The sequence below is a fragment of the Haemaphysalis longicornis genome, unplaced genomic scaffold (assembly GCF_048455015.1).
Source record: "Haemaphysalis longicornis isolate Haplotype H1 unplaced genomic scaffold, Haemaphysalis longicornis Haplotype H1 scaffold_3, whole genome shotgun sequence".
Lineage (NCBI taxonomy): Eukaryota > Metazoa > Arthropoda > Arachnida > Ixodida > Ixodidae > Haemaphysalis > Haemaphysalis longicornis.
In genome coordinates, this window is record NW_027526335.1 from 231976962 (window position 1) to 231989504 (window position 12543).

Sequence of the window (12543 nt, forward strand, 5' to 3'; positions counted from 1 at the left end):
CACGTCGCCGACCGTTTAGGGCTTCTACGCACATTGATGAATCACGGATACCTCCTAACAAGACCATGCGCCAAAAAGGAGGGCGGGATTCAACCCCTCAGAACAGCACGAGACAGCACTCGACATCGTCCACAAACCTGTCGGCGCCGGTACCACCCGAGTCGTCACAACCACAAAGCACAGATCCGCCTCCGGCACTAAAATAACCATCGAACGTCACTTCACGCTGGAAGGGGCGCCATGAACCGCCACCACGAGACTCATCGGTTCACTATCCGCCATTACCACCAAACCCTTCGGCGTCAGTGTCACCGCGAGAAGCACCAGCGGCCCCCCCACCATCCGGCGTTACAGCTGAGGACCCTGCGCTTACTTCGGCGCCACAGTTGGTAAATGACCGTAGCAACGCAAAGGGCATACGTCAGGCCCAAGAACCGCAATCGTCACCGCAAGGATCACGTTCAACTTCAATTTCTTCGGCGCCTCCACCGGTGGCACAGATCTCACAGGCCGGACCTCGCCGTGAGATTCAACAGCTGCGGGTGGACTTCACTCACCAACAATCGCTCTTACGCCAATCAATACTGAAAGCAGTTAGAGCCATAATCTCTTTCGAGATACAAACCACCATTAAAACCATCATTGCGGAAGGAATACAGAAGGCCCTTGTGGAACTTTTGCCTCAACTCCTCCGCGAAGCCCTATCAGGCCAATCCCACCTTGTCGCGGGCACGTGTCTCGATTCTCAGGCTGCTTTCGCAAGCCAAACCATGACCACTGAGGTCCTCGAAGGCGCCAGTACTGTGCACCGTAATGCTGCGTCCGACAAGTAAGCGCCACGGATCGGGTCACCCTGTGACAGTGATGCAGTGGAACTGCCGCGGGCTGACCACACGATCCGCTGAGCTAAACCAACGCTTCGCAAGAAACGAGAGGCCAACAATCCTGCTTCTACAGGAAACAAACACTCCTAATATTAATCTGAGGGGATTCAATGTGTATACAACCTCTGTTATTCGACAAAGTCACAGAGGGCGAAGCAACGGTGACACATCGCAGCCAGATGTCTTCAACGCTCAAGCTGCCGTTCTTGTCGCCAAGTTCGTGCCGCAAACTCAGCTGGACACCATCCATCTGTGTGACCCGAATCGGGAAGTCGTAGCGGTGAGGACTCAGCTCCGGGGGTAGACGGTTACATTTGTTTCTGTATACTGGAGACCCATGGGGCGCAGCAAACAAGACGCAACATGGGTCAACTCCCTCATGCAGACCCTACAAGGTCACTCAGTACTTATTGGTGGGGACTTTAACGCTTGCCACACCACTTGGGGATATCCCCGAAACAACAGCAGAGGAACCCAGCTGCTTGTTGCTATGCGGCATACACGCTTAGAACTCCTCAGCGTCCCTGAAGTTCCTACGCGCATAGCAGCGTTTGCGTCGCAGCGAGACACGACACCGGACCTTACTTGGGCTTCTCCCAACCTTCGAGGCATTTGGCAGACCAGACCAGACACACTCGGAAGTGACCATCTGCCGATATGGATAACACTTCAAGCATTGCAAGCGATACCAGAGAAACGACAGACCACTTTCGTAAAATGGGATACATTTCGTACCATCCTAAATGAAACCGATCCTGCAGATCCCATCTACACACGCATAGGTACTGCTCTGCGGGAAGCCACAACATCGGTTTTAGTCAAAGACGGTGCACCCACCCCCGACCTACATTTGCTAAATCTATGGGCTAGCCGTCTGCAAGCGTTCCAGCAATTTCGCAAAGGAGGGAGGACACCTCTGCTTCGATCGCGCCTTAACCAAGCAACTGCGAAGGCACGCCAGTACTCCTTGCAGCTCTCCCGGGATAACTGGCATCGGCACTGCGCCGCCTTCAATGCGCAGACCGGGCTCAGCAAAGTCTGGACAACATTTCGTGGTATGCAGGACAAAAGAAAGAACAAAACGGCGGGCCAGAACATAGCTCTTCGACTGGGCATCACAGAGACCGATCTTGCAATCCAGGCAGGCCAACTTTTCTTCCCACAACCCCCGCTAGGGGTGAATCCAAGAGCGCCGTTTCTCCCCCGCACGACGCCTCCCGAAATGAACACCAGTCTAAATGACCCGTTTACAATGGCCGAACTTCTATCAGCTCTTCAGGAAACCAAAATAACGAGCGCACCTGGTCCAGATGGGATCACTTACTCGGCCCTTCGCAACTTGCCTGAGGCGCACAAGGAGCAACTCCTTGACTGGTTCAATGCTATCTGGGAATCTTCTGTGCTGCCTAATGAGTGGAAGGAATCGTGGGTTGTACCCATTCCAAAGCCTGGCAAGCCTCTCACGCAAATAGAGAATCTGAGACCCATTTCTTTGATTTCTAATGTTATGAAACTTATGGAGAGTATGGTTCTCGCAAGAATTCAGTGGCATTTAGAAACAACAGGCCAACTTCACCCACGTCAAACGGGGTTCCGGAGGCACCTTTCTACTCTAGACAGCTTAAAATTGCTCTCAGAGGATGTTATAGCTAACACCTCATCATGTGATCCCCGTCTAGTGGTAGCCATCGACGTAAAAAAAGCATTCGACTCCGTACTTCATGAGGCCGTTATCCAAGGCGCACGCAACCGAGGACTGGACGGAAAGCCACTCGCCTTTGTACAAGATTTCCTGCGAGACCGCCACTATCGAGTACGGGTTGGTGACACACTCGGCCCCAAAACAGCAAACTGCGTCGGAGTACCTCAAGGTTCAGTCTTATCGCCAACGCTATTTAATATCGTCATGGCTGACCTTCCCCCACTCCTGGATGAGATTGAAGGCTTGCGTTTCACGATCTATGCAGACGACACCACGCTTTGGACAAAGGGAGGCTCTATAGGCGAACAAGAACAAGCAATGCAGCAAGGTCTGAACACAATCTCTTCTTTCTTAACAGAGGTAGGACTCGCTCCATCTCCCGAGAAGACTGTTTTTGTAGTAGTGGCAAACAAACGGCTACACAAACAAAACATAAAGAGCCAGTTTAAGCTCACCATGAATGGAGTACCAATCCAAGAACGACCTAGTGTTCGCATTCTCGGTCTTGACATAGACGAGGATGGGGGCGCCACCACGTGGCTCAAGAAATTGACCGCTACGTGGAAAAGCACCCTTTCCCTGATCCGTCGGATTACTTCAATGAAGTGGGGCGCCGATGAACGCGTTCTTCGCATTTCGGTAAACGGCCTGCTGGTTCCAAAAGCGACGTACGGGTATAACTTCTATAGACTCACAAAAAAACAACAAGAGTCTGTAGAATACCTTAACCGCGAAGCCATGCGGGTTGTCTCTGGTCTTCCTCGCTTCGCAATGGTCTATAACCTGCACCTTCACTCAGGAATGAACACCATTGAAGACAGAGCTGAAAACTTAGGAGCTTCACAACTACTACGCCTCGAAAGCACTCAAGCCGGCAGGGCCATTCTTCGTCAACTTGGTCACTCGCTGGACAAGAAACCTCCGATCTACCAACCACCGAAACCACGGAAACAAATAGCCACCGTTAATCACCGGCCCATGCCCAAAAACACAAGCGCAGCACATCCGACACGTCGCCAACGAAAAGCAACGACACACCTGAAAGAGCTCCAGCGTACCGACGACTACGAAGGGGTGCACAGGATTTACACTGACGCAGCTCTTCAAGATGATCAGGTCGCCATAGCGTGGTACTGCGACAAGACCAAAACTAAAGGAGCCAAGGCTCTCCGTGGTACCCCATCTGTGAAGGAAGCGGAACTGAGGGCCTTACTACTAGCGACGGAAGAAGCGCACAGAATTGCCGCCACAAGCCCGACTGAGGCACCAACCACCTTCCTTCTCTACACGGATTCCAAGGAAGCCGTGAGAGAATGCGGAAAAAATAACACGCGCAGTCGGACGGTCGCAAGAATTCGTGCGGTCGCAAGAGACCTTCGACAACTCGGCCGCATACTTACAATTCGCTGGGTCCCTGGCCATAACGGGATACCGGGCAACGAGGAGGCACACGAGGCAGCACGGGAGATGCTTTCCAACCCCGATAATTGCCAGAAACCCCCTTCGCGACCGACGAACGTATTCCCCGCTCTCCAAGCGTCGACACCTCCATCTTTGGAGCTGCTGCCCGACGAGTCGGAAGAGGAAGGGTATGACTACGAGGAAGCCATCGCCAAAGCACGTGCTGAGCGACGTGCAGCGCTTCGACTTCGTCTACCCGAAGAGGATGACCCTATCCCATCCGGCTACAACCGGTGGGCAACGGTCACACTCCGACGCATTCGGACGAACACTGCCGTAACGCCGCACATCATGGCACGCTTTCGTCTACACCCCGGCGACGGTACCTGCAAACTTTGCGAATCACCTGACAGCACACAAGTCGCTGACCTTGACCATCTTCTATGGAGATGCCCTGCCTTGAAGGACCAGAGAAACCGCGCACATGCGCTCATTCCTCTTCAAGTCAGGCCACAAACGCTGCGGGAGTGGACCCATCCCGAAGGGTCTACAGAACACAGGAAGATGGTCCTCGACTCTCTTCTTGTATATGTTCGAGAAGCCGCCGTACAGGACCATATTTAGTCGGGACACCCACCCCCCCCCCCTTCCTCCAACTCCCTTCCCCCATCTCCCCCTCCGGCGATGACGAAGGTCAAGGCACGGAGTGTATATAGGATTAATAAATACATATTACAACAACAATACTTCAACTTCGGGGGCGCAGGGGGGGAGCTAGTCAAGCTGTTCATACCGCTTTTTTAAAGACGATAGTTCTTCTTGGGCTACTTAAACCCAGAAATTTTGTTCTGTCTGTATGTGTGTCCGTCTGTCTGTCTGTGACTCGATTCAGCCACCCGGCCAAAGTAATTTAATGCCTGCGCAATAGTCTTATATAGTCACAGCTAAATGCGCCCGTCTAAGTCCGGTGTAATGTTCATACTTGTCAATATTGTTGAAGAACAACAAGTCATTACGCATATATAAGGCAACAAATTGATACAGAAGTGATATTTGCAGCGTTCCTTTATAAAAAATTGTACATGTTTGATATTGGCGAGATTAAATACTTTATCAACTGAAGAAGAAAATATCACTCCGCCGTCGCCTGCTGTCGCCCGCGCCATATAGCTTCTGGCGGCATTTGAAGAAATCAAGTGGCAAGAGTTACTCAAGGTTCCACTAGATAGGTTCCACGTTCTGCTTGCAACGCACGTGGAGTAGGGAAACGCGGTTCTATAAACTTTGAAGTAGAGCGCCTCGATTAACGCGCGTCTCCGCCGCACGGCAGCGTTCTCATCGAGACACCCGGTTTGGAGCAGTGGAACGCGGGAAATTTAAAGTGATTTAAGCAAACCTTTGGCATCTTTACCTTGGGAGGAGCGCTACTCAAGAGGAACAACATGAGAGGTGAGCAAGAAAGCGAAGGGAGGCATTTACTTCGCAAAAGCCGATAAAGACTATCGTCTTTTGACGGCATTTGCAACGAAGGGAGCAGATACGCGGCCAATTTTTTTCCTTGCCTCACTTATCTCTAAGGAAGGAAAATAAAGGAATTATTATTACTTAGTTTAACAAAGCTGAGTTGTACTATGAACTTGGTCCTCGGTTGCAAACAAATTTTGTGTTACGCAACACACACCATTTGATCTATCTGCATATAGTGTAACCCTCAAAGGCAGGGGATAAAAAGGTGTTGAACCAAATGACTCGATTATCTGTTTTTGGGGCGTTTTGTGCAGATGTGCCCTGTAACCTACAGCAAAAATTCCCCCGCATTTCCCCGAGGGGGAGAATGTGAAAGTGCGAATGCACGGTTGTCGGCCCGCTTGCGGCGCTTGCGCTCGGCCCCCGCAGCCCACCGCCTCGCCGCCTTCTCTTCCATCTCTTCCATCGGGTTTGTAGTATCACGTGTACACCACGCCGTTATCAAGCCGCTATAACGCCGCTGAGTCGGCAACGCACGCCGCTGACGACGTAGTTTGAGTTCGTTAAAGATATAAGGCGCGTTCTGACACCGATATCAGCGTCGCGTCCGTAGCTTATTCGGTAGAGCGTCGGGCTGCGGCCCGCAAAGTCCTCGGATCGAAACCTGGCGCCGGATGCTGTTTTTTTCTTAAATATAGAGGAGCACTGCGGACGCCGCCGACGCCGCCGCCGCCGCCGCCGGCGGTGGATGGTTTGGGGTGGCTTATAAAGAGCATTCGCTCTTAAAAACTGAAAAGATTGCGTAAATAAAAGGCCTTCACAAGTACTGGAATTCCAAAACAGATCCCGACGGCGCCGACACGCGCATCATTTCCAGCACATCCCAAAAATTCCCACGGGTCTTCTTTCCAACAGAGCACCTGATTCATCAATCGCTCCGTCAAAGCATGCAAATTTGACAAATAAACAACGAGTTTAGACACACCATAGAGGAAAGAAGGCTTATCAAAGGCTCCGCTAGCCACCGGCGCATTGGGAGAAGTGTGGAAGAAGAGATGCCATTTTCCGCAGCCATTCTAGGCCGATGGCAACCGCGTCCTTGCAACGGCGCCGAAGGCCGGCCCACCTATGCCCTACGTCACGGCGTGGCTCATCCGGTAGCCAGTGGCTGGCGGGCAAAGACGAAGCAGACGAGGATGGCTTGGTGGGCTAGTTGCTGATGCATATTAACAGGGTTACCAGCGCCCGCAGATGGCGACGCAGAAGGAAGAAACGACTTCAGCGACCTGTCCTGTCGTCTCTTCGTTCCGTGTCCCCGTCTGCTCGCGCTGGTAACCCTGTTAACGAAGTAGACGACAGTGGAGCGAGCAAAGGCGGACACAAGCAAAAAAAATGTCCGCGGATTACCTCAGCTAACCTTCGGTATGCCAAGAAAAAGCGTGGCTTCATCTGGTTCAGCCTTGGTTTCGCTTGGTTAACCTTTGATGTTGCTGTATTGCCGACCATGGCTCAAAGCCCTTCGGTCCCGTGCAACGCTCACAGAAGGGGGCTCGGGCTCGCATTCATTTAGTTAGAACGCGGCGTTCCTCTTTCACGGCGAACACGGCGCAAGACGATTCACGTAGTCCGAGATGACTTAGCGGCGCATGCGTGGGAGGCTGTGGGGTTGGTTGGCTGCCGATCAGCTCAGCGGCCGCTTCCGTCGCGTCCGCCCCCGCTACTTAGGCAAAACGACTGAAAACGGGGACTTTTGCGTGGCGCAGGCAGCGTGCCCGGCGAATCACGCAATGCGCTTCAAGGAATGGGTTCCAGGGGGTGTGCCTGCGGTCAAAAGGTGAACGTGCGCATCCGCCGCGAAACTGCGGGACAGAAGTTGTGAAGCTTTGCCTTAATAGGACAGCCTACAGAAATGGCGTTTCCGGGTGCAGTAGAAGTGTTGCCAGGGCCTCTACTAAGCTTTCTTTCCTCCATGACACACCATTAGACTTAAAACTGCGATATCCACACTCACACTGATATTCCCTAGTGGGGAAAGCCATGCGCTCTTTGTGGGAGCTAACAACGCGTGCACCAGTTCCTTTCTTTTAAAGAAATGGTTTCTACATCTACCAGGCAACGTTTTTTCGTGGCGTGCGCGACAAGAAACTCCCAACACGGCTGGTAAGGGGGGAGGGGGGTTCACTATCCGAGCACAGTGTAGATGGCGCGGCGGATGGGCGCCATTACCCAGCGTTCCCCACGCGCAGGTGCCCGCTCACACCGGCGGGCGCGTCCGCGAGACGGCTTTGTCGTCTGCTTCAGCGACGGTTGTTTTGTTTGGGCCTGTTTTGGCGCAGCTTCCCGCCCATTGCGCTCTTGTATTACAGCGCGCTACAAACAGGACACAGGGAAGGACGCAGACACAGCGCTGACTAACAACTGAGGAGTTTATTGGGAAAGTGAACATATGAGGAAGTAGTATACTCATTGCCCTTGGACTGCAAGAGGAGCTACATAGGACAAACGGGAAGATGTATCAACGACCGGCTTCGGGAGCATCACAACAAAGTAGAAAAGCTTGTCGCGGAAGGGCACCTAGCCGCCCAGTGTAAGCAGTGCGTGTGCAAACCACAGTACGATAAGTGCAAGCTGATAGGAAAAGGAAATCATAAGATCACCCGAGAAATCATCGAGCCCTTCGAAATTCATCGGCAGAGTGACAAGTGCATCAGCATGCCTTCTGTAGCCCTATCAGAACAAGAACTAAAATTTCTGGCCAACCGTCAATGAGATGAGAGTGCATACTTTGTTCACACTTGATATTGGTTTTGTGTTTCATTGCATTGTATATATGTTCACTTTCCCAATAAACCCCTCAGTTGTTAGTCAGCGCTGTGTCTGCGTCCTTCCCTGTGTCCTGTTTGTAGCGCGCTGTAATACAAGAATGTCGAAATACCAACTCGCCCATCAGTCCACACTCGTCAAGCCCATTGCACGCTTCCTTCGCACGGCTTGATTAACTTGTTCGACAGCACCACCCGGGTAACCCGGACCCGACCGAATTAAGTAGTCTTACGCAAAAGACACATTAAGGATTGGTTTGCATGGCGGGAAAATAAAATGTAGAGACCACATACAGACATCTGGCCGCTAGAGAAACGCTACCTTTTGCGCACTGCTTGGCACGAATGGGACTCCGTTTTCTAAATTGGGGAATACCAATTCGGTTGTGCTTTAAGAGGTTAAAAGGCGAAAGGAGCAACTGGTTCTGATAAATAGCGATTATAAAAGTTCCCTCAGCTTTCTCGCAATTTTCAAACTTACTAATCTAACTAGTTTAAATCGGTATAAATGAGGATCACTAAGCTCACAGGCCGAATAGTTTCTGTGTCTGCGCATGTGTCCGAGCTATCACGTCAGGATGGCTAGGTTCCGCTGTCTCACCCTTCAAACGACGCGCAGCTTCTTTCTCCGCTTTCTGCCGACCCACGGCTGGGCTACAGCGGTGGCGTCTGCCGCTCTAGCCCGGCCCTTGCCGACGCTGCTGCGTTCCGGACGCCACCCCCGGGAATATCAGGTAACAGCTGGCAGAATCTCTGGTTTCACTCTTTGTAGAGCCACATGTGTGTATTCAAGTGACGTTGCATGGGCAATTGTGGGTGTCGCTTAAAGCTTTGCTTTCCAATCACCTTAACAGCGTGGATTGGATCCAATTTTTTTTTCTAACGCCAACGGACCAAGCACAAGATTTTGCAGCTCCGTTGTTCAAAGAAGCTGCCTCAAGGCTACGCGCACTTATGTGCCATGCAAGCCTGGACAAGTAAGTCAAGGCTGGTAGGTTACTGAACATACCAAGAAAGCCATGAGGAGTCAAGGTGGCAGAACAACTCTGGTTCCTTACGTACACACTAAATATCACACTCCTGACGCTGCCGACTGCGCAAGAATTGATTAATGTCGGGCGCACCTTGCTTATGATATCCCCTTGTGTACTCTCTTCCTATACCGCCGGCTTGATCACTCCTAGGATTCATGTTTGTATTTTTTGCACTCACTGAGTCCCCCAGACGACGACACGCGGTATTTTTTCTGCCCCTTTAGGTGCAAATCCGTCCTTCGTAAGTGCTCCAAATATTCACTTATTTCTTTGGTTTCATCAAGCACAAGAGAGCAGAAAGTCGTATGTCAATGCAATAGAAATCAAAAATGACTGGTAGGTGTACACTGCAGTGGTAACATATAGAACCTCGCCGGGGGCCCAAAAGATGGCAGTATTAGTGGAAGCTATGTTTACATGAGTTCACAAAAGTGGGTAAAATCTGTCACACCACCAGCAAACCGACGCTGCTGCAGCAGATTGTCAGAACAATGAAACAACCTTACCTCCGAAAACCGTTTTATTGGGCCCATTATCAGTGTAAAGTCCTCATGCACAACATTCTGATTTTTCCAATAGTTTCTGCGCCGGCAAGCATAACTGGAAAAGAAAATGATATCAATTTCCTTTTTTTTTTTCTGAACATGTACATTTTTAAAAAAATATAACCATATTTTATTGCTCCAAAATATCGCATTCATTTTTAAACCCAACGCAATGAAACGAATCTCACATATCAAACCAGAAAGGTGGAAAGGTGGTTTGGACACACATGCTTGAGGGGGCCATGGGGTCAAAATACAACTGTGTTCAGTTTGAGAGATCTACACTTGGGTAGCTCACCCAGCTCCATTTCAACCATCAAATATGTTCTTTACCCAAAAAAGCAGGAAATATTGAACAGCCTTCAAATTTCGCGCCATAGTGACCGAACATGGGCGGGAGTGACGTGTTATATGTGGGCTTTAAAAACATTTTTATCACTGCGTTAACTGCGTGTTAGCATTCAAGTGACGCGACGAAACGAACCTGGAGACCCTACTACAATCTCCCAGCCTCGTTTTTTGGCGGTGGCTTAGATCTGCGGCCGCTAAATATACAGACCAGATTTTGTGACGTCATAGAAAAATCGCCGGAAAGTGGCTGGGGAGTTGCCACTGCTGAACATCTTTTCTTTCATATCGCAAGAATTCATTTGTTGTTCGCAACAAAAATGCTATCTTTGTTATCAGGACACGACAAAACAGCCTTTGTAATGAACCGAACCTGTATTTTCTCCTTGTGGCCCTTTTAATAGCGAGCAGCCCGCCCCACGTCAACGCTACGTTAGTGGCCACTTTCATTCAACGGAACAATTCTGAATACTCAATCTGTCCGCTTGTTATCTTTTTAATTTGAGTCTTATAAATTGGTGTCGTAAACTTGCGCACAGCGGTAGAGGCGGTATCTTAGTTATAAACGCTGAATGTTTATCATTATAGGCACATTTCATTTCGTTTCACAAAGACTTCGTGGTCACAGCGCAAGCCCGGCCACAATGCATCTAAGGAACCCCTTCTTTATTTTGCGGCAGGTGAGGGACTACCACTCCATTTAGGCTTAGAATCGATGCATTTTGCTTCTGCCATGCCCACTGTCATTGATTGCCGCAGTTTATGATTGTTTTGTGGATGTTTAGGTGTGGAGTACCTTAGGTCCGTCCGCGTCCGTGGGCATAGCATTTAAAATTGCAAAAAATCACACAAGCACCGCCAGGATTCCAACCTGTGTCTGGTAGCCCAGACAGAGTTAGTGCCAGCCGTCTTACCGATTGGGCTACGACCTTTTTTTTTTTTATTGCCATACTCTGACATAGAAGAAGCACACAAAGCAAGGAAAAGAAGTACACAAAGCAGTAACACACACTGATGAAACTGCGAACAGTCTTTTGCTAGCAGCAAAGGGCTAAAACTGTTCAAGGTTTGTCAACGAATTCATTACTGGAAGCCATTCCGGGGGGTCAGGCTGAGTCTTCCAAACCTCTACAACCAAACGAACACTCTTTCCAAAGTATTCTTTGGAACGCTTAGCATCAACATCGCGGTGGCGTATAGCCATGCGAGATTTCCAAATGCGCTGCAGGGTCAAAACCATCACCACATCGTACGGCAACCCGCCGTCATTCTCGATGGGTATAAACCTGATTCCGTAGGCGTCTAGAGGAAAATCTTTCTTTTAAATCCGGTGAAGCATGTCCTTAACGAAGATCCCGTCCTAACATTCTAAAAACACGTGTTCTACTGTCTCCGGCTTTTTTCACGGATAACAGTCGACCCCCCATGGAACGTACAATGTTTTCTCTTTCTACCATGTTTTGACGGGTAGGACACCCGCGTGGAGTTTGAAAAAGAACGTTTTAACCCATGGCGGTACCGCCATAGATTTCACGGATTTAAGCACATCCTGGCCTGGCCCTGCACAGTACATTGACCGGTGCAGTGGAACTGGTAATACAGAGTCGGCGAGATCATTATACAACCTTTTCCCCGTTACGCTAGATAATTATTCCAGCGTGAAGCGGGCACGTAAAAACTTGGTCGCTTGAACATCTTCACGGAAGCAGCCCTTCATTGTCAGGACAGGGAAACGTGCTGACGCTATAACAAAATCAGGCAACATCACAGACAACTTCATTTGGCAAACAGTACGCACAAAGGGGTCTTGTACATCCCGGAGAAAGAGAGAACGATTGACAACCTGTCGCAAAAACAAATGAGACAAGGAAAGGCCCCCGCGACGCACGCGCCGAAACAAGTTCGTTCAACTCGTTTTTTCCCACGTGGACTCCCAAATCAACACTGCGAAAACGCGGTGCAACGACTGCGCATGCGCACGCGAGCAGTGTAACACCTGGAGCACGTACCATATTTTGCTTATCAAAAACACATTGCAAACTGAGGCTCCAGCAAAAATGGAGAGCCCACTGCCTTGCCATTTTTCTCCTTTATCGTGCAATTCAGCTGTCTGTCTGCGCCAATACGGATCGCTGCCCTCGTAGGTTTCGCGAGGCACACCTTAGTATCTGGTTGGCGTCGTCTGCCAGCTTATGTTTTCAAACACCTCCGGGGCTTCATCCCATTGGCCGTGCCAGAACCCTAAACTTTTTTGCCAGTTCACGCTGCTGGCACTGTATTTACAGAAGGCCTTTAGTGTCTTTACAGCACCGCTAATGCTGCTTTTATCAACAAAGAAAA

The 12543-nt window shown here is 50.2% G+C and overlaps 2 protein-coding genes across 2 annotated transcripts in view; one reads left to right on the forward strand and one right to left on the reverse strand.

Moving 5' to 3' along the window:
* LOC144176046 (cytochrome P450 3A24-like) overlaps positions 1-12543 on the reverse strand; it is a 148008-nt gene that overhangs the window by 100664 nt on the left and 34801 nt on the right. Inside the window, exon 3 of the mRNA XM_077705166.1 lies at positions 9817-9910. Within this exon, the coding sequence (XP_077561292.1) occupies positions 9817-9910 (94 nt within the window). The remainder of the gene's footprint in view (positions 1-9816; positions 9911-12543) is intronic.
* On the forward strand, positions 1664-7292 carry LOC144173782 (uncharacterized). The gene is made up of 3 exons (XM_077702048.1): positions 1664-3172; positions 3587-4407; positions 7218-7292. The coding sequence occupies exons 1-3, from the start codon at positions 1942-1944 to the stop codon at positions 7290-7292; spliced, it is 2127 nt and encodes a 708-aa protein (XP_077558174.1). The 5' UTR covers positions 1664-1941.